The sequence below is a fragment of the Thalassophryne amazonica genome, chromosome 12 (genome assembly GCF_902500255.1).
Source record: "Thalassophryne amazonica chromosome 12, fThaAma1.1, whole genome shotgun sequence".
NCBI lineage: Eukaryota > Metazoa > Chordata > Actinopteri > Batrachoidiformes > Batrachoididae > Thalassophryne > Thalassophryne amazonica.
Genome location: NC_047114.1, coordinates 96955079 through 96977878, shown reverse-complemented (window position 1 = coordinate 96977878; position 22800 = coordinate 96955079). Strand labels below are relative to the sequence as shown.

Here is a 22800-nt window from a genome sequence, read left to right as displayed (position 1 = left end):
GCACATGTGCGTCGGAGGCTGACCCACGCTCGGCGCCTCTGGCGGTGGCGCTCTCTGGCTCCGGCAGGCAGCAGGTGGGTTCTGATGAAAAATTCAGTATGGAGCTCGACTCAGGAGACAAGAAGGATGAGGCGACAGAGTGGAGAAGATGAGAGGAGAAGAGACAAGTGGGTGAAGAGCGAGGAGGTGAGAAAGGAGGATACAGGTGGAGGCACTGAGGTAGCAGAGGAGGAGGGAATAAACAGAGAGGTGAGAAGGAGGACGGGAGCCGGAGCTCCAGACGGCACGGAGCAGGAGGAGCAGGCAGCAGATCAGAGCCGTCCCTCCTCTCTGCCTACTTCTCCTCCGTGGAGAGAGAACACACAATATGAATCATTCATGAAGGGGACTTCTTTTTATTAATAACACAACAGGCCGTGGCCTGATTTTTTTTTTTTGTCATACATTTGCCTTGTTGCCTTGTTGTCTCGTGTCCGCGGGGAGAACGCGGCTGAGAGCTCAGTCTTTGAAGAGAAACAAAGCAAGAAAACGCTGCCGCATGCGTTGGTTTTGCTGATAAAACAAAAAAAAAGTTCATCGTAATGAAAGGACCAGGTGAGGTGTTTTGTGATGATGGGGTGGAGCCAAGAGGAGGATCATCCATGGGACTCCGCCCACACGTGATGTGGCAGTGATACCTTTAAATATGTAAACCTGCGGCAAACCTTACGCCCCCTTGTGGGCTTAGGGGAACGCCCACTCGTTTGCCTGTTTGATTGTCAGTCCATGAAGGTGGCAGATCTCCACGAGTCAGAGTCCACAGGTGACGAGAAGGCACTGGAGGACCTCTGACTGCCCGTACAGGTCAGGGACACCCACATACGGTGTACGCGCCACTGTTCACCTTTAAGATCGCCGTTACGCTATAAGATCTCTCGGCTATCATCCCTAACCTGCAATTTTAGCGTTTGCTTTACAGTTTTCTTCAAGGCTCTTCCACCAAAGTTCTCAGTTCTCATCCATCTGTCCTCAAGAAAAGAAAAGTCGTCCTTTCTCTGATCCCAGCCGATTTAGCCTTGCTAACTGTGAAGGTGACGGCGGCACATCTTGGCGATACGGGCCCTTGGGTGACGCTGGGTCCTTCAAGCGTGCTGCGGAGCACCCGTCGTAGGAGCTGCTACTGCTGTTCTCCTGCATCATCTTCCCTTTGGCTTCCTGCTCCCGGCGCCTCTGCTCCTGCCTCAGGAGCTCCTGAGCTTCGAGCAGGACCCGGGCGTTAACGCTGCTTCCGCCTGGGTACCCGTTCCTGGAGCCTTGGTAGCTGGAGTACCTGGGGTTGTCTTTGGCTGTCTGGAAGCCCTCCCCAGGTGGGTACGCTTTATCCCACGAGTCCTGAGAGACGGTGCTGGGGTTCTTCCTGGGTTGACTGTAATGTAGGAAGGTAAAATATCAGTCGGAGTTTCAGGTTCATATATTTCCTTAGAAGTAAAAACACCACAAACATGTTCTCTTCTATTTTTGGTCAGTTCTCTCCCCCCGTTGTGTTCATGGGACTATGGCACACGTTTGTGAATTGTTCCTTAACTGTCTGGATCAAAAATGTTCAGTCAGTCATGTCCTGAACTCAAAAAGATTAAAACCCTAACCCCTGTGTAAAGTATTGAAACCTGGGGAAAGTCGGCGGTGAAGAATCTCTGTTCCGGAACATGTTTCCATGAAAACAAGAGCGCTCTGAGAGCGCTCTGAGAGCACAGGAGCCCCCGCCGGCAAATGGTGCTTTGGTACAAATGCATGCAACATTCTGGTAACATTTGTTTTGTCAACACATATCAGCAAATTTGAGCAAGGATTTTATTTAATAAATCAAGAGAATCATTTCTTGCTAATGAATCACAGGATAGAATAATAATAAATGTATTAACTTTTCAATGTTAACCCGTTGATTCAGACTGCACTGAAAAATATGAATAAAAAGGATTTTTTTTAATGTGCATTAAGATCCGTATTACTAAACTATAAGAAGGACTTATACCAAGTTTCATAAAATTCCTCCTAAAAATGTGAGAGGAGTTGATTTAAGAATGTAGGCACACACTCCTGAAACTGAGTCATGATTTGTTAATCAAGGGCCATAACTCTGGTAAACCAGGACCAACTTGAACGACATATGTGTATTACCAACCTATAACAAGGACTTGTACCAGGTTTCACAAAATTCCTCCTGTAAGTGTGAGTGGAGTTGATTTCCGAACGGACGGATATCGCCACAACGTAATCACCCTTCCGGCCTTCAGCCTTGGGGATAAATAAAAAAAGAGCAACAAAAAGTGGGGCATATGTTCCCACTTGTATGTTAAGTTGGTGTATGGTTATGTAGCAGAAGTGATAAAGACATCTGAAAATTATTTCTTGAGCAAAAGATTCATGTTTTATAGATGGGATATGGTCTACCTGTATCAGGAAAGATCACCTTTTTCCAATTGGTTTGTGGTGTAACGGCTCCAATTTTCAAAGGGATCCTTCCTATAGTCTCCCCAATACACGACCGAGAAATGGTTTCAGTCAGATGAGCCGTTCTTTAGTTATGGTGCAGAAAAAAAATAAAGATGCAGCGGCCATATTGGATAACGGACAGAGGCCATTGTCAAAAGGATCCTTCCTGTAGCTTCTCCCAATACTCCTCTAAGAAATGGTTTCAATCAGACAAGGCATTCTGTACTTATTACAAGAAAATGACCCCCCGCCTAACTTTCATTGAGCGGGGGCATAAAAAGTAAATTACATACAATTTGGGCTATTTCACTTTTGACAGAGAAAAGAGTAAAAATGTAACGTTTATGTGCGAATATCTGAAGTCAAAGTGATTTTTTTGAAGACTTCAGCCTTTGTGTTCTGTTTATGTTGCAAAACAGATCAATCTGTTGCTTCGGGACAAAGTGATCACGCTGAAAATCATACAGTCGACATTTAACCTTCTGAGCCACATGTCTTCATCTGGTCTGGTGGCGAGGACAAAAATGGCAGCACCAACTAAAATGCTTGTACAAAGCCCAGTGGCTGATAGGAGATGAAGCAGTGTTTGGCGTCACTGCTGAAATATTATGCTGCCATCTTGCGCACAGCCGCCGAAGCATCACACTGATCGGGAACGGTAACAGCCTCGCAAACTCCCTCTGGGGACACGGAAGCCGACGCTAAGAAACACGAGCGGACACCTAACCGTGTCAAAACGTCCTCGCAGCACATTAGGCCCATTTAGAGACGGACAGATGCAGCCATCGAATCAGACAGACAGTGAAGGCGGGCCTGCTGCAGTTCGAAATCCATGGCATCCTCAATGGATTCGCCCAGGCTTAGGTTTGACACCTCACACACGCATCTTCAAGGCACGGATGGTTGTCATCCTTCTGGGGGCTGCCCTGCCCTTTACTCTGGGGGGTTAGAAAAAAAAAAAAAATCCAGAAGTGTCACATCACTTCTCATTTCTGCTTGGCTAGCTTCTTTGTGGCAGTGCTGAGCCCACGCAATACGCATGGGCGTCCGGAGCCCTGCAGCTCCGCCCGCTTATCTCGAGGGCAAGAAAAAACAAGAACAGAGAGAGAGAGAGAGAGAAACAAACATCAATGAGCTTTTGACTGTGTGCCATGAATAATTAGCAGGTTTATCAGCCATCTGTGGAGAAACCATTAGGCTGCTCTGTTTGGATTTGAGGAAAGTAACCTTAATGAGAAGAAAAAAGGCTTTTATTTTTATTCAGTGCAGATCGAAGACAATCGGTGGACAGATACGCTTCCCGTGGGTGAGACAGAAGCGTATAAATGTTTATCACTGTGCATGGACGAATGATTCATATTTTCAGAGGCAGGCATCCGTGAGTTCTGATTTCATCTCACATCTTGAGAGGCCAAAACCCCGCCTGGCTGAGTGGCTTCCCGCCCGAAGCCACACCACGTGTGCACGTGTGATGAATACAGGAGGTAGTGCACAGGTAGACACGGGCGTGGCACACGTGCACACGTGGCACAGCCGACAGGCAGCCGGGATTTGATCTCTGTTACAGCATTAGTTTGGCTCAGAGATCAATAGTGTTCGGCTTTGATAAATACCAACGTCCTTCATCTGCCGCCTTTGTCTCAAATGGCAGCGGTTTGTTTCCACTCAGAGCTCCTCGTTGGGGAAGGGTCTGGCCCAGGAGGGAACTGACCTTTATCGAAAATGAACGCTGTTTTTAAGGAATGCTGCTGCCATTAATCATGGCGCCATTCCGCAAAGTCATAAAAAATAACACCCACAGAAAGTCTGGAAGCGCCGGTTCCACGTCCGGCTTCCCCACGTCGCCATGCTGACAGTTAGAGAGTGCAGCCGGGTTTATCCAAACAGAACAGATTCTTGGAATTAGTGCAAAAGTCAGGGGACCAGGCCACCGATGTTGTTTCTTGACCGCTGGAGCAAGACGTTACTTCATTAATCTTTCAGCAAAGCCGCCTGCAATATTTATCAAGGAAGGGATTTGTGTCGATAACCGCGGATTAGAGAGCGATGGCCAAGTAAGAGTAGACAATACATTTAATGTTGGAGATGTGGGCTAAGTGGATGCTCTGGAGCGGCGCAAGTCTACTTCAAGGCTTCGACAGGAAACTTTGAGAACTTGCCTCCTTCCTTCGTCAGCCGTTTTCCAACGACTCAGATTCACCTGTTTGCCTCCGACACTGTTTATGGTCATAATCAGAAACTTCGATGTAGGTAAAATAGTGCTAAATATGTCAAATTTGAAGATGACGGTACCACAACCTGTAAGTGAATCTGGGTTCGGTTCAGAGAGTTTAATTCAAAGCGCGGCAAACACCCATCAAATCCACCAAACCGTTCAGGAGGTCTAACGGTCTGATTATAAGACACCTGCTAATGGATAATACGAGTCACGTGTTTTTCTTTTCTAAAGCCAGATTCACCACATACCACGCTACTACCCTCGTGCAACAGCACGCCACCGTATGACGCAATTAAAAGTCAGATGTGAGCCAGAGGTCACGTGATCAGACCATCCTGAGTTTTAGTGGCGTCTGAATGCGACACGTTTTCTGACTGAAATTTTAGATTTATGGCCTACGATCGTTACAGTTACAAAGACACACCCACAGCGCACATCTTCAGACATTAGAGCTCAGACATTTTACGACGTGCAGCACAAACTCAGAGGTAACAGCCAAACACGCACGCACGCACCCACGCACGCACACACACACACCACACACAGCCCGTTATTCTTACCGCGGAAGCGAGCTGTACTGTCCGCTGAGCCTGACTGAATGAGTCTCTCTCCTCTTGGCGCTGTCTCTGCATCTGAACCTCGACCGACACAGAGTGGCGGCCCGGCTGGCTGTAAGCGCCCGGACCGTTATTGCTGCTGACGTTCGACTGAAACAAGCCAAGATGGCAGCTTGTTAACTGACATCATCATCATCACCAAAACAGGCAAAGCAGAATTATTATTATCATTATTACTATCATAAAACATGTTTTAAATGATAAAAAAAAAACTTCACAAAAAATGACAAAAAGTTTGATCTGCCCTCAAACAGAAGGAATTAAAATCGTATATATTTATTTACTCACACAACTAAATAATGCTGTTAATACAGTATGAGTAAATAATGTTAATTAACAGTTAACATATATAATAATAAAGTTAATTAACAGTAACATGTGTAAATAAAGTTAATACTTATATATGACTAACACTAACAGTTCATATATGTGCAAATAAAGTAAATTATAGTTCTATTTCATTCCTGCTGACCACCAAGGGCGGTGCTTTAGCACCTGGATAACTACATGTGCGCAGCACAGAGGTCGAGAATATATACCAACAAAGTCACACAATTGAATGTGACCTGGGTGACGTCACTGGTTGTCTTTATATACCAACGCTCGCTTCTTTTCTACATTCTCGCATTCTTAGAGGTTGAGAACGCATTTAGCTGCGATTGCCGCTCCTCAGCTTGTAGCCTCGCAACCCACCTTCGGTTGGAGCTACGTGCACTGCACACGTCCTCCAGAGGCTGCGAGACACGGCTTCACCGTTTTTTGTATTCTTTGACGCCTGTCGTGAGTACACCTTCCTAAACGCCGGGTGGCGCGCCTGCCGCTGCCCTGCTGGATATTTCCTCTGTGCACATTAGCTGTGTTGTTTTCGATGAAAGCTGTCTATTTGTTTAGTTGTGTCGCTAACCCCGTTAACTACGTGGTAGTGTGTGTATCAGAACCAGTATAGTGTACTGTGTTGGGCTTGCCGTGAGGGTTTTCCACTCCTTGAAGTACTTTGTGTGCACTGCCGCCATTTGCTAAGTTTAACAGCTCCGCTAGCAGCTAGTGTTGTCGTCGTTGCTCTAAGTGACTTAGCACTTGGGCCTGTGAGTTTTTTCAGCTGTGTGCATCGTGTTATTACTGTGGCTGTGAGTGTTTCACGCTCCGGGCCTTGTATTAGCTTTTACACTGTGAGTGTTCAAGCTCCGTGCCTCGTGCCGAGTCTGCGGCTGGAGTGTTTCACGCTCCGTGCCTCAGTCGAGTCTGCGGCTGTGAGTGCTTCACGCTCCGTGCCATCGTGTCAAGCCAACGGCTGTGAGTGCTTCACGCTCCGTGCCTCGTGTTCAAGCCGACGGCTGTGATGGCTTCACGCTCCGTGCCTCGTGTACTATTTCCACTGCTTGTGATTCACGCTTTGTCTTTCCATTTGTAACCATCAGGGCTTTGCGTAGCCATCTGCACGCAGTCCACAATGTTGACAGGGCCTTTGTTGCATGGCTGTAGTACCTGTTTGGCTCCCTTGAGCCAGATGATGGACATATGTTTTGCCCCTCCTGTCTTGGGATCGGACACCTGAGGGAAAGCCCTGATGGCGATGCCTGCCTTAATTGTGCCAGCATGCCACTGGCAGAGAGATCTGCTAGACCTGCGGCATTGGAAAGTGGAATATCTAGTGTTACTTTGGCCTCCAGCCCCAGGAAGGACCCCAAGCACCGTAAACAGCCCACATGCAGGAGCCCCTTCTGCTAAGAAGGTTACTCCTGACCATGCTTTGGCTGAAAAGGTCGAAAACGTTGATTCTGAGTTTGCTCAGATTAAGTCCTTGCTTCTGAATCTACAGCCTAAGGATGCAGTGACAGTTCCTGCTGTCCCTAATGAGGCTGATCAGACCAATGTAGTTACTCAGCAGGCGGACGATGTCGGTCTATTGCTGCAACTGATTCCTTGTACATGACAAGTGATATAAACTGTGTGGAGGATGAGGATGAGAGGAGTCTTTCTCCAAGCCATTCAGTAGTGGGCTCTCATACCTCTGAGTCATGCTGCAAACCGAACCTGGACTATCCTTTGTCAAGCAAGCTGTTCAGTTGGCTTATCCAGGCTTGGGGTCGACAATCCCCCTGCGGAAACCACCGCTTCAAGTGCCTTTTTCAAAGTCACTCAGAAGCCTGAGTTCAACGTTCCAGTTTCACAACCCATATATCGAGGAGCTCCACCGATGTGGGCGGACCCAAATCATGCCCATCTATCACAGGACTGCAGAGCCCTTAGCTCTATGTGTGATTCAGCGCAGTATGGTCTGAACTGTATGCCCGCCATTGACAGCATTATTGCGAACCTGGTTGTGGCTCACCAGCTGATGCTGCTCGGACCGGAGCCCGCTGCCCACGCCCTCAGTGTAGGGTCACTGATGACATCCTCACCAAAAGCTATGACATAGCTGCTCGCATCGGTCGCCTAGGCAACTCACTGTCCCATTTAGCCCTTGCCCCTCTCAAAGTCTGAGGGAGGCAGAGGTTGATGATGCTACGCAAAGTCTTAGTGATGCCTCACTCCAAACCTTTGCTTATATGTCCAGAGAGCTTGGCAGACTGATGTCAACCCTTACCATCACTAGACGTCAGGTGTGGCTTGCGCAGTCCCCCCCTTTCCGAATCCTGCAGAGGCACACTCCATTCGCTGCCGGTTCTTCCAGGCCAAGTATTTGGACCTGCGGCCCAACAAACTTTAGAGCGTGCTGTCGAGGCTAGTAAATCTCGGCAACAGTTTGTTGACCTACACCGGTCTTCCAGACCTCAGCAGTCAGACGTGCTACAGCTTTTCACTCTACATCCAGGCTTCCGCCGACTCCCAGAGCTGCACGTGCTTTTGCAGTTGAGGGCCAACTCTCCCAGCAGCCTGCCTTCATGAGCCTATGGGCAGACCCTCGAGAACTGAACGGTGTCGCAGAGCTTCCAGTAATTGCACCCAGAGGTCCTCAGGGATGCGAGGCAGAGGTGGTTGGGTCTGACTGCCAATGTTTGGCCCCCAGCCGTTTATTCACGAAATCAACTCAGCCATTGGGAGGCCAAGTTCAAGACCCATGGGTCATTTCAACCTTGTTCGAAGGTTACAGAATTCAGTTCGGATGTCGTCTCCAAAGTTCAGTGGGGTGAGGATAACTGTTGTTTCCAACTCGGTGCAGTCCTGCTGCCCTACAACGGGAGATTTTGGAACTCCTGGAGAAGGGGGCCATAGAGCCAGTTCACAGATCAGACCAGCTCAGGGGGTTCTATTCAATTTACTTCCTTGTTCCAAAGAAGGATGGGCGGCTTTCGTCCTATCCTCGATCTCCGACGTCTGAATCGTTATATCAAAGTGCTGCAGTTTCACATGCTCCGCACAGTAGAGTCCTTCAAACTATCGCACCAGGAGACTGGTTCACAAGTGTCGACTTAAAAGACGCCTATTTCCATGTGCCAGTGGCGCCTCATCACAGGCAGTTTTCTCCGCTTTGCTTTCGAAGGTCAGGCATACCAGTTCAGAGTGCTTCCTTTCGGCCTCTCTCTTGCCCCTCGTACATTACCAGATGTATGGCTGCAGCACTAGCCCCACTGCAAGCTCTTGGATTAAGAATCCTACCCTACTTAGACGATTGGCTTGTCTGCGCTCCGACTCAGGAGCAGGCGCACAACGACACAGCTCTTCTACTGAACCATGTCTCTCATTTAGGACTCACAGTGAACTTTGCAAAGAGTTCTCTTGTTCCCAGTCAACAAACGACCTTCATCGGCATTGCCATCAACTCCCTGACTATGACTGCATCGCCATCCCCGCAGAGAGTGGACGATGTAATTCGTCTCGTCTCACACATTCAACGGGCTGTGACGCTGCCTTTTGGTTTGCTGCTCCGGTTGATGGGCAAATTGACTGCAATGTCGCTAGTGGTACCTTTGGGACTTCTGTTCTTACGTCCCCTACAGATTTGGATCAACAACCTAGGCCTCAACTCGAAGTTGCATCAGCACAGGCTTGTACGACTCTCCAACCAGTGCCTTCTGCACCTCAAACCCTGGGGGAACGTGGACTTCATCTGCAAGGGTGTCCCTCTAGGCTCTGTTCCTTCTCGGAGAGGTGGTTGTTACAGATGCATCACTCAAAGGTTGGGGGCCGTGTGGAATCACAGGATGGTGAGGGGTGTCTGGAGTCCCCAGGAGAGACTCCAACACATAAACGTGCTGGAGCTTCGCGCTGTGCGACTGGCTCTCAAGCATTTCCTCCCAGCCCTGAGAGGAAGACATGTTCTTGTCCGGTCGGACAACACGTCAACAGTCTATCACATAAACCATCAGGGGGCACCAGGTCCAATCACTCATTGGCAGAAACTGGAAGCTTCTCTTATGGGCGTTGCCTCGCCTTCAGAGTGTCAGAGCAGTTCATCTGCCCGGTGTACAGAACAGTGCAGCGGATTTACTCTCCAGACAGAAACCACCACCGGGAGAGTGGAGACTGAACCCGATTGTGGTCCAAATGATCTGGCAGAAATATGGTGCAGCGGAAGTGGACCTTTTCGCTTCAAGCACCTCGACACATTGCCCACGATGGTACTCCCTCTTGGAACCAGACAGCCCGCTGGGGCAGGATGCATTGGCTCACCCGTGGCCGGATTGCCTCCTTTATGCCTTCCCTCCTCTCCCGCTGCTGATGTTGACACTGCACAGGATAGATCAGAGCAGCCACAGGGTGCTGCTGGTTGCTCCATTCTGGCCTGGGAGGATTTGGTTTCCCATGATTTACAAACTCCTCGAGGGAGAACTTGGGCTCTCCCGGAAGGAAGGATTTGTTGTCACAGCTACAGGGGAGGATTTGGCACCCTCACCCAGAACGCCTTCAACTGTATGTGTGGCCGTTGAGGGGCCAGACTCCTTGTTAAGTTCTTGTGACCAGGCTGTTGTTCAGACTATCCTTAATTCACGTGCTGCTTCTACCAGGGCTTTGTATGACAACAGATGGAAGCTGTTTGCACGGTGGTGTGAGAAACAAAAGTTAGACCGGAGCATTGCCCTGTGCCTATTCTCCTCACATATTTACAAGAACTGCTGGAGAAAGGACTTTCTGTCGCTACCTTGAAGGTTTATGTTGCTGCAATCTCTGCCCGGCACGTCTACATTGATGGCCGGTCAGTGGGTTCACACCTCTTAGTGTGTCGTTTTTGAAAGGTGCTCTACGTTTGCGGCCTCCAAGGCTTGCACGCGTACCTTATGGGACCTTCCTCTAGTCCTGGAAGGTTTAAGCTTATCCCCTTTCGAACCAGTTGAAAGTGCTGATCTTAAATGGGTGTCAGTGAAGACTGCCTTTCTACTTGCACTGTCTCGGCTAAGCGGGTGGGAGAGCTCCATGCCCTCTCAGTCGCTGGGTACTGTTTGCGATGGAATTCTGACAGATCTGGTGTTACGCTGTGGCCTAATCCGTCCTTTTTACCCAAGAGAATTTCAACTTTTCATGTTAACCAGCCAGTTTCCTTGGCTGTGTATGTCCGCATTCTGATCCAGGATTATCTGTTTCAGGTTCCCTGTGTCCTGTCCGAATGTTGAAGCAGTACATTAGTGCGACTGCCGGGATCCGAAAACGGATGCCCTGTTTGTGTTTACGGTGATCACAAAAGAGGCTGTGCTGTCTCAAAGCACGACTCAGCATTGGGTCGTGGATGCCATTTTACAAGTATACAGGTCCAGAGGTCTTCAGCCTCCTAAGGTTACGTGCCATTCCACCAGAGGGGTGTCCACCTCCTGGGCTGCACTGAGAGGTGTCCCTTTGAGTGATATTTGTGCTGCTGCTACGTGGGCTTCGTCCTGTACCTTCGCCCGCTATTACAGACTGAATGTGGCCGCTCCTCCTGCGGTGACTTCGGCGGTGTTGTCTGCCTCCACTCCCCACTGCTGATGCGAGGTGAGTGTGACTCTTCGTGACCTTGTTGGTATTAAGTCATCCAGGTGCTAAAGCACCGCCCTCTGGCGGTCAGGAGGAATGAAATAGAACGAGAGTTACGAATGTAACTACGGTTCTATGAATTCTGGATGACCGCCAGAGTTGCTTGTCACTCAGAGTCTTGCGAGTTCATTCCGAAAAGAAGCGAGCGCTGGGTGCATCTGGTATATAAAGACAACCAGTGACGTCACCCAGGTCACATTCAATGGTGTGACTTTGTTGGGATATATTCTTGACCTCTGTGCTGCTCACATGTAGTTATCCAGGTGCTAAAGCACAGCCGTCTGGCGGTCATCCGGAATTCATAGAACCGTAGTTACATTCGTAACTCACGTTAATATATGTAAATAATCTTCATAGTTAATGAGTAAATACTGTTAATTAAGTTAATATAGAGTAATAACATTAAGTTTATATATGAGTAATAACAAGTATATATGAGTAAATAACGTTAATAATTAATGAGTTAATAACACTAATTAAGTTTATATATGAGTAAATAATGTTAATAATGTTTAGATATGAGTAAATAACATTGTTATATATGAGTAAAAAGTTAATTAAGCTAATAAATATGAGTAAATAAAGTTAATTATGACCCTGACCCTGACTGGGGATGTTGTCGGGTGGTGGAAGTAATACTTCAAGGATCTCCTCAATCCCATCATCACATCTTCCGAAGAGGAAGCAGAGACTGGGGACTCAGAGGCGGACTCATCCATCACCCAGGCCGAAGTTACCGAGGTGGTCAGAAAGCTCATCGGTGGCAAGGCTCCTGGGGTGGATGAAATCCGTCCGGAGTACCTTTAGTCTCTGGATGTTGTGGGACTGTCTTGGCTGACACGCCTCTGCAACATCGCGTGGCGGTCGGGGACAGTGCCTCTGGATTGGCAGACCGGGGTGTTGGTCCCTCTGTTTAAGAAGAGGGATTGGAGGGTGTGTTCCAACTACAGGGGGATCACACTCCTCAGCCTCCCCGGTAAGGTCTATTACAGAGTACTGGAGAGGAGAATTCGACGAATAGTCGAACCTCGGATTCAGGAGGAGCAGTGTGGTTTTCGTCCTGGTCGCGACACACTGGACCAGCTCTACACCCGAGGGTTCATGGGAGTTCGCCAACCAGTCCACATATGTTTTGTAGATGGAGCGGTTTGCAGCCAAGTGTGAAGCGTCCGGGATGAAAATCAGCATCTCCAAATCCGAGGCCATGGTTCTCGACCAGAAAAAGGTACTTTGCCCTCTTCAGGTCAGTGGAGTGTCCTTGCCTCAAGTGGAGGAGTTTAAGTATCTCGGGGTCTTGTTCATGAGTGAGGGACAGATGGAGCGTGAGATCGACAGACGGATCGGTGCAGCGTCCGCAGTGATGTGGTCGCTGTATCGGACCATCGTGGTGAAGAGAGCGCTGAGCAGAGGGCAAAGCTCTTTATTTACCGATTGATCTACGTTCCGACCCTCACCTATGGTCATGAGATTTGGCTCATGACTGAAAGAACAAGATCGCGAGTACAAGCGGCCGAGATGAGTTTCCTCCTCAGGGTGACTGGGCGCCCTTAGAGATAGGGTGAGGAGCTCGGAATGAAGCCGCTGCTCCTCCACGTTGAAAGGAGCCAGCTGACGTGGCTCGGGCATCTTTTTCGAATGCCCCCTGGACACCTCGCTGGAGAGGTGTTCTGGGAGGAGGCCCCGGGAAGACCCAGGACACGCTGGAGGGACTACGTCTCGCAGCTGGCTTGGGAATGCCTCGGGGTTCCACTGGAGGAGCTGGGGGAGGCGTGTGTGGATCGGGAGGTCTGGGCGGCTTTGCTTGAGCTGCTGCCCCTGCGACCCGACCTCGGATTAAGTGGAAGAAAATGAATGAATGAATAAAGTTAATTAACAGTTAATATAAGTTAATTATATACTAATAAGAACATCACCTCAAATGTAGGTGTGAAATTTGTTACTTTCTGTTTTTCCACACAACAGGAGCAAAATCCTGCAGCAATCTGCGACATATGACACTTTAAGAAACAGTAACCCCCCCAACCCGGTCCAAACCACAGCCACTTACCAGCCTTGAGTCAGGCAGTCAGACCCTGAGCTCGTCTCTCCTCAGGTCAAAATGAAGGGCGACACAGACAGACAGAAGGAGGGAAACGAGGCCATGCTGGAGAGCAGGGTTACAGTGATGAGACATGATGGATGTTAGTGGGTGTTAATGAAGGAGGCGACACTCATCCTGCTGGAACCACCCGCCCTCCCGCCAACACTTGCACAGGTCGTCAGGCCGCAGCCGCTGTGCACCTTAACAATTTAGCATTCACCATGACAAATACAAACATCACGTGTGTCCATCCGAGCTCTGCCCTTTAAAGATACTGCTTTCGGTACTGGAGAAATTTAGGAAATTTTCCGGAAATTTCTCTCTCTCTCTCCAGGGAGCTTGTATCTCTGAGCACACATCGGCAGAATATCAATGAGGTGCTGTCCATCTCTTACACACACAGAACCGACAATGGTGGAGAATGAATCACTCAAAAGTGGGGTTGCACTTGATTGTTTAAGGAAGAAAATAAAAAATGTTAATTATGTTCTTAATTTCACTCTTTTTTAGATTTAAAAAAGAATAAGTATCAATAAGAATACTGCTAAAAATACTTTTAATAACATTTACATTTACCCTGATGGACTACCCTGCAGTGGGGAATAAGTTTCATTACACTAGAAGTCTTTCAGAAAGCGCTGTAACTAGGTTTAAGGATATGATTCCTTCTTTATGTTCTCTAATGTCATATACCAACACAGAGCAGAGTAGCTACCTAAACTCTGTAAGCGAGTTAGAGTATCTCGTCAATAGTTTTACATCCTCATTGAAGACAACTTTGGATGCTGTAGCTCCTCTGAAAAAGAGAGCTTTAAATCAGAAGTGTCTGACTCCGTGGTATAACTCACAAACTCGTAGCTTAAAGCAGATAACCCGTAAGTTGGAGAGGAAATGGCGTCTCACTAATTTAGAAGATCTTCACTTAGCCTGGAAAAAGAGTTTGTTGCTCTATAAAAAAGCCCTCCGTAAAGCTAGGACATCTTTCTACTCATCACTAATTGAAGAAAATAAGAACAACCCCAGGTTTCTTTTCAGCACTGTAGCCAGGCTGACAAAGAGTCAGAGCTCTATTGAGCTGAGTATTCCATTAACTTTAACTAGTAATGACTTCATGACTTTCTTTGCTAACAAAATTTGACTATTAGAGAAAAAATTACTCATAACCATCCCAAAGATGTATCGTTCTTTGGCTGCTTTCAGTGATGCCGGTATTTGGTTAGACTCTTCTCTCCGATTGTTCTGTCTGAGCTATTTTCATTAGTTACTTCATCTAAACCATCAACATGTTTATTAGACCCCATTCCTGCCAGGCTGCTCAAGGAAGTCCTACCATTATTTAATGCTTCAATCTTAAATATGATCAATCTATCTTTGTTAGTTGGTTATGTACCACAGGCCTTTAAGGTGGCAGTAATTAAACCATTACTTAAAAAGCCATCACTTGACCCAGCTATCTTAGCTAATTATAGGCCAATCTCCAACCTTCCTTTTCTCTCAAAGATTCTTGAGAGGGTAGTTGTAAAACAGCTATCTGATCACCTGCAGAGGAATGGTCTGTTTGAAGAGTTTCAGTCAGGTTTTAGAATTCATCATAGTACAGAAACAGCATTAGTGAAGGTTACAAATGATCTTCTTATGGTTTCGGACAGTGGACTTATCTCTGTGCTTGTTCTGTTGGACCTCAGTGCTGCTTTTGATACTGTTGACCATAAAATTTTATTACAGAGATTAGAGCATGTCATAGGTATTAAAGGCACTGCGCTGCGGTGGTTTGAATCATATTTGTCTAATAGATTACAGTTTGTTCATGTAAATGGGGAATCTTCTTCACAGACTAAAGTTAATTATGGAGTTCCACAAGGTTCTGTGCTAGGACCAATTTTATTCACTTTATACATGCTTCCCTTAGGCAGTATTATTAGACGGCATTGCTTAAATTTTCATTGTTACGCAGATGATACCCAGCTTTATTTATCCATGAAGCCAGAGGATACACACCAATTAGCTAAACTGCAGCATTGTCTTACAGACATAAAGACATGGATGACCTCTAATTTCCTGCTTTTAAACTCAGATAAACTGAAGTTATTGTACTTGGCCCCACAAATCTTAGAAGCATGGTGTCTAACCAGATCGTTACTCTGGATGGCATTTCCCTGATCTCTAGTAATACTGTGCGAAATCTTGGAGTCATTTTTGATCAGGATATGTCATTCAAAGCGCATATTAAACAATATGTAGGACTGCCTTTTTGCATTTACGCAATATCTCTAAAATCAGAAAGGTCTTGTCTCAGAGTGATGCTGAAAAACTAATTCATGCATTTATTTCCTCTAGGCTGGACTATTGTAATTCATTATTATCAGGTTGTCCTAAAAGTTCCCTAAAAAGCCTTCAGTTGGTTCAGAATGCTGCAGCTAGAGTACTGACGGGGACTAGCAGGAGAGAGCATATCTCACCCGTGTTGGCCTCTCTTCATTGGCTTCCTGTTAATTCTAGAATAGAATTTAAAATTCTTCTTCTTACTTATAGGTTTTGAATAATCAGATCCCATCTTATCTTAGGGACCTCGTAGTACCATATTACCCCATTAGAGCGCTTCGCTCTCAGACTGCGGGCTTACTTGTAGTTCCTAGGGTTTGTAAGAGTAGAATGGGAGGCAGAGCCTTCAGCTTTCAGGCTCCTCTCCTGTGGAACCAGCTCCCAATTCAGATCAGGGAGACAGATACCCTCTCTACTTTTAAGATTAGGCTTAAAACTTTCCTTTTCGCTAAGGCTTATAGTTAGGGCTGGATCGGGTGACCCTGGACCATCCCTTGGTTATGTTGCTTTAGACGTAGACTGTGGGGGGGTTCCCATGATGCACTGTTTCTTTCTCTTTTTGCTCCGTATGCATCACTCTGCATTTAATCATTAGTGATCGATCTCTGCCCCCCTTCTCGGCATGTCTTTTTTCTGGTTCTTTCCCTCAGCCCCAACCAGTCTCAGCAGAAGACTGCCCCTCCCTGAGCCTGGTTCTGCTGGAGGTTTCTTCCTGTTAAAAGGGAGTTTTTCCTTCCCACTGTGGCCAAGTGCTTGCTCATAGGGGGTCGTTTTGACCGTTGGGGTTTTTCATAATTATTGTATGGCCTTGCCTTACAATATGGAGCGCCTTGGGGCAACTGTTTGTTGTGATTTGGCGCTATATAAGAAAAAAGTTGATTGATTGATTGATAAACAGTACTGCTAAATCTTAATGACACCCATCCCTCTTACAATACATGCTTACCTCACTGTTCTTACTAATTACATAGAACGTAATCAGTGATGAATGTTTGACTTTAAAGAAACAAATTATTGTGAAGTTTAAATCACAATCCCTGATAACATCAGCTTGTGATTTATATTTTATAAATCATTTGATTCTACTTCAAGAGATTATTTCTTCCATGCAGTAGTTGACTTTTCATTGTATCACACCTGATATTTTACATGACACTTAGTTAAAGAAAGAAAGAAAGAAAGAAAAAAAATCCCCTGTTACAATTTGATACAGGCCTCACGATACGATTATCGCGATACGCAATGTATCATTTCACCACTAGTGTGATTTCACAGTCGAGATCAAAAGTAGAAACTGAAAATGTTTATGTTCCAAAACAATGACATTTTACAGATAGCAGCAAACTTTGGCAAACATTTAAAATGAAATAAAATGCCAATGGTAGCTGGTAAATGCCGTGGCAACCACAACTTTATCTGAGCGAAAAACAAAACACCCTCAAAAGAAAACAAGAAACAATTTATCAACAACCAGCCATGGAACCGTCACTTCTGAATAAAATTAGACATATTCAACATTATTTTACCTACACTGATTATGACCATTTTGCTGACTCAAACAATAACGTTCTAACTCATGGCATCACTCAAAAACTACTTTACCAACGAAAGCTGGCACAACTGTTGTGACCAACATCTTTGGGATTCCAAGTGGAAAAAGATGATTTGGGTAAAGACTCTCGTATCTTTGTAGTAAATCAGGCTGATATTAAGAGAATATCAGAGGATCTCGGTGTCCTGTGGTGGATAACAATTCACTCTCTCTTTGGGTTTGTTCAGACTGAAAACATTTGGTCATATTTTATTCACAGTAAATTATGTCCGTTGGGTTTTAATGTCCTTTGTAAGGGTCCGTTCCGGTCAGGTCAATAACACTAGTACAATGGCTTGTGTAAGCTGTTCCGACATATTTTTCAAATGAGAGAAATTTAAATTTGTTGACTGAAGTTGTGAAATTCTTTTTTTCCCACATTAACATGGAACTAATCAGATGTTACTGATGATGCCCTCCTTCTGCATTTCATTTACATCTTGCAACAACGAGACATCATGCTCTTGTTGGACTTTCTTCTGTAAACTTGGGGACTCTCTTCCAACGGACATGTGGACAAAGGTGGAAGCTCCACCCCCAATGATATGACATGATGCTGCCCATCTCGATGACGTGCGTGTTGACATCTACCATGATACACCGACCAAACAAAGGGTACTGCTGGCACTGGAAACGCAAGCCATTCTCATCCGTTGCGAAGAGTAGCATACTGTGCTGTACTGACCCAGACTGCTCAGTGGAAACTAGGCTAAATATTACAAGTGCTGAGGACCCCCGGTGGCCGGAGGAGGTTAAGGACACACCTGCTACTTCACAGAGATAATGATTCCATAAATTGGACAAATGGGTCAAAAACAGTTCCCATCAAAACCTGTTCAGGATGGACCCAAACCCTTGGGTCATAGCAGAGATGCACTCCACCATGCTGCCTTATAAATCTGGTTTTATGTTTAACTAATTTCTGGCTCATTATTACAGTTGCTGATGATTATTCCTGCTTTATCTCTCAGCCCTGCAGCGCCACCTTCAGACCCACCACACTTTCACCTCCTCCTCTCCAGTCTTCATTAGTGGTGCGGGTGCAATAACTGTGTGCGGATCAGAAAGCCAATCTAATTACCTTTATGGCTGAGCGACGTATGGCGAGCACTGGGGGGGGAGTGCCGTGGACATCATTTGGTGGAAAGGCCGTAAAACAATTAAAGAGGCAAAGGAGACTTCCCCCGTTAACCAAATGAAGCACTGATAATCACCCCGGTTAACAGACAGCAGCACATACGGAGGCCTGCAAACGCTTACACAAAACCCCTGCAGGTGAACTGCAGTCTAAATGTTTTCCCGTGAGAATACCCCCACTCCCAGGAACGTTGATTCATCTGCGTCAACATGATTGTGAACAGGAAGAAAAACACCCTGAAGGATTTCACATAATGGTTACAGTAAAATACAAGAGGCAATATTACGCCCTTTCTAAACCCCCAGCATCACTGAATGAATTCTATTCCCTCAGTGATATAAATGAGAGCAATAAAGTGCAGCGCTGCTGGGGGAGCGGGCATCAGTCATTTTGATGGAATTAGAACGTGCTACCCAGAATCTTTCCCTGCTCCCCAAATTGTTGTGACAAAGACGAGGGTTCAGTGGCAAACATGACTCCATTCAGAGGTATGTGAATAAACGTGGAAAGAGCTCGTGGGAAAAACACGCAACTGCAGGATGGATGGACAACATGCAGCAGATTCAACTGAGCTTCATTAGAGGTGTTTTCAAAGGGCGTTTGTCAAATCCCATCTACAAGGGTTCCTCGAAATTACCAGATTTGCATTTGTGGGGTAATAAATAAGTCCAGCATAGGCCCTGAGCCTAGTTGGTCCCGCAGCATCTTCCTGGATTCCATAGTGTGAAGCGACAGAGTCTACGCCCCCCGTAAGGGCTGATAAGTCTCAGTTTTGTTTATTTTACTACTTTGGGAGGGCTGCAACTTACTGTATATCCTGACTATTATATCGGGCCTTCCCAGTAATCACAGCATCAAACAAAATTAATTCTCATAATAATAATGATCAAATCCCAGTAATAAAAAGTACACTGCAAACAATGTACAAAAACCCCAAGTTAAAAAGCTGGTATACTATATACAAAAAGTGTGACTGATACTCCAGGACGAAAGACATATGGGGTTTTCCTCTTCAACAGATGCAACTTTTTACTCCAGAAAATACGGTACTTCCCCAGCCAAGGCTGGTACCCATTTAGAGCTGGGTGGTCTATGGACAGGAATCTACCACTATAAGCAACAGAATGGTTGTAGTCATGACCCAAGGTTCTTGAAATGGAATATCTCCACCTGGTGGATATTTACCATTAATGTAAGCACGACACATTGGTTTTTGCAACATGGGACTGTCAGAAAAAACATGGCAGCATTAATAAAAGGAATTAATCATAACTGAGGCATTTCAATTCTGATAGATTGAAAAAACTCTAACCAGTTGTCATCTGGAACGGTTGTGGATTCCCATCCTGAGCAGAGTTCCTACAGCTTGCGCCAAGTTAGATTTAAAACTTTTTAAATGCCAGTCAAAGGAAATTGAAGACCAGCATTACAATAACCAAAACTGGGACAATACAACTGGGACAAATGTAACCAAATAATCATTGTTACATCAAGCTCGTTGAAAGTGCGTCTGCTCCGAGCGTTCCGGCAACAGACAAAAAATTGTTGGTTCTGCTATCTCACTTTGCATAGTGTTATCAAACTGAATTTCCCTGAATTTTAGTGCGATAGTTTTTAATTTAATTAAAAAAAAACATGCATTGGATCCTACTTCCCATGTGTCGACATTTTTAAGTTTTTTCTTTAAATGCTGATTTACGACACTTTTTATAATAATAAAATCACACCTTGTAAGACTTTTAAGGATGCATCGGAACTCTACCTGGGGTGAAACGGGACACAAAGATTTAGTCTCACTGGGATCTGAAGTTACGTGTGTAAACCAACGTGGGTCATAATTCCGGTGGAGAAGGTGGAATCCTCATCATCTTCACCTGACAAAGTAATCCCACTTTTGGAGTTTAAGTTGTTGTGGAAAAATGAACCCGGTGACATCAGCCTGCACGCTGCGGTCGATGCAAACGTGCACAATGTCGTCCTATTATCTGGCGATTTAATTGAGTGCACGCTCGATTGTTGAGAGACAAAAGGAAGCGCGACCCGTGGCCCTCGTTCCCACACTGTTCCACTTCACAGAGTAGGGCGGAATGTTCGCCGTGCCGCTGAAACAACTGAAACACTGCCACCAGTTAACAAAGCAAAAGGACACGTTTTTATTGGATTCATCAGCTGTCAGGTTCAATCTGACGACATTCTCTCAACACACACCACAAACTGGGAATGATCACTGACTCAACCGCAGAAAACAAAAAAATGTTCATATAGAAATATACCAAAACAACAGTGTGTGTAAAAAGGCCTCGTTCAAACAAACAAGGAGGACAATTTATAATTTAGCATTTTCAGCGCATCACAGAGAGCAGTTTGAGAAAAATAAAAAACATGCTGGTGCAGCTAAATCACCACAATATTAAAAAGATCCACCGTGTTACCGCGTGTTGGTAAATTTTTTAAAGTGCTGAAAATAAAACATGAAACAAATTTTTGTGCGTGTGTGTGTCGTCTCAAAATCAGACCGAAGGCTGTGCTGAAAATGTCTCATTTTACAAAAGTGTGTGAAACACGACAACCGTTACACATTAAAAACTCATCAGATTAAAAAGACGGTTAAAACGTTATTTTTATTGTTTGGTAAAAGCCGGCTGCAGCACTCACAGATCTGTTACTCAGCGTGATGTAAGACCGAGCAGACATCAGGCGCAAAGACGCCGAGGACTAAATTAAATCTTAAAAATATGACGAGGTTTCATCACCCCCAAAAACTTTGAAGGCGTTCAAATTTTGTTCGCTTGTTACGACTCCTCGCTGCTTTGCTGCCACCCTCCTTAACCCTCTTATCAGCCAATCAGGTGTTAAATTAAGAAAACGGCAATTAAAGTCGCACATGATCTGACTTTTAAAGCTTTAAAAGGCACAGTTAAAAACTAGAGGGGTGTTCTGAGGGCTTCACGAGTCCATGAGATGAAGGTCCATGAGGGGAGGTCAACAGGTGGGCGGGGCAACGGATGAGTGGAGATGGCTGTGACAGGTGGGTGGAGTTAGTGATGGCCATACATATGCCTCCATGCAGACAGTGAAGTGGTTAGCAGGAGCTAAATTAGCCGGGAAGGCCCTGGGGAGGTTAATGGTCATCTTGGGAGGGGGGGTGGGTGGGTTGTTATCACCCGTCCTGTTCACAGCCTAGCAGTGCAGTTAGTGACGGTTAGCACCACAGGCAGGGCGCTAACACTGTTAGCATTATCCTGATGGCCGTCCCCAGTCAGTGTTTGGTTCTTAGTCTCAGCATCCTCTCCGGCACAAAGCGGTTTGGCGTTACAGCCGTCACGTCAGACACTCACCCAGGGCTGCTCGAAGCTGTAGGTCCTCCTGCGCTCATCGGCGTCATCAGGAACATTCTGAGCCTGCTGGAACTCCTGCCTCAGCCTCTGTATCCGGTCATGGTTGCTGGGGGTGAGCCGGTTACTGCGGAGAGGGAGAGAGAGAGTGAAAGAGAGAGAGAGAGACATGGGGTCAAGATGGATGAGTGCGAGAGGTCTATTGTGAACAACTGACCTAGCTCCATCAGTGCAGGCGGAAATGGTCTAAAGATGGAGTTCTTTTAACTTCTGCGCACTTTGTCTGTGAATTGATCAAAGGCGCTGTTGACACAGCAAAAACCCAGATAAAAAGTAAAATGTGATAAGTGAGGACTGAGCCGAGAGACGCCTGACAGCGGAGCCAAAAGCAATATGAATCAAAATAAGGTGCCTCTGATGTATTATTCACAACAATGAACAGAGACCAGCGCTGCACCACGCGAAACACCCCAACAACCCGCCCCCGAGGTTCCCGCCGTCCCGCCTCACATCATTCACTGCTGCTCAACTGTCATCTGTCCAGATCCAAAAAACACATGAAGACAGCGGCTGGGCGCACTCAACACTTAAAATTTTTACACAATCTCCGTGCTAACTGTTCTCTTGCTCCCTCCCCTCTTCTCCTCCTGCCTGGTGGCTCCATCCTCAGCATCCCTCTCTCTATATATCCTGGGTCCCTCCTCTGCACATGTCCAAACCATCTCAGTCTCGCCTCTCTGACTTGGTGCTGTCCCTCTCCTGTCCACCGTCCTTACATCCAAAGAAAATCACAGCATCTTCAGCTCCGCCTCCTGTCTTTTGTTAGCGCCACCGTCTCTAAGTCATACAGTGCAGCTAGTCTCATTACCGTCTTGTAAACTGTCCCTGTCACTGTATACTGTATTTTCCAGACTATAAGATGCATAAGACGTATAAGTCAAGCTTTTTTTATTATTTTATTTTGGGAGGTCTTAACAACTAATACTAATACAAATACAGAAAAATGATGCAATTTATACTCCAACTTATACTATTACCCCCCCTTTTTGTGAAAGTTGGCATTTAATAAAGAGAATTT

At 46.1% G+C, this 22800-nt stretch overlaps 1 protein-coding gene across 1 annotated transcript; it reads right to left on the bottom strand.

The window, feature by feature from the left end:
- Positions 1-392: 392 nt before the first annotated feature.
- LOC117522147 (partitioning defective 3 homolog) lies at positions 393-21968 on the bottom strand. The gene is made up of 3 exons (XM_034183527.1): positions 21726-21968; positions 5251-5397; positions 393-1405 (listed from the first exon to the last, which is right to left on the bottom strand). The coding sequence occupies exons 1-3, from the start codon at positions 21779-21781 to the stop codon at positions 1009-1011; spliced, it is 600 nt and encodes a 199-aa protein (XP_034039418.1). The 5' UTR covers positions 21782-21968; the 3' UTR covers positions 393-1008.
- Between the last annotated feature and the right edge of the window lie 832 nt (positions 21969-22800).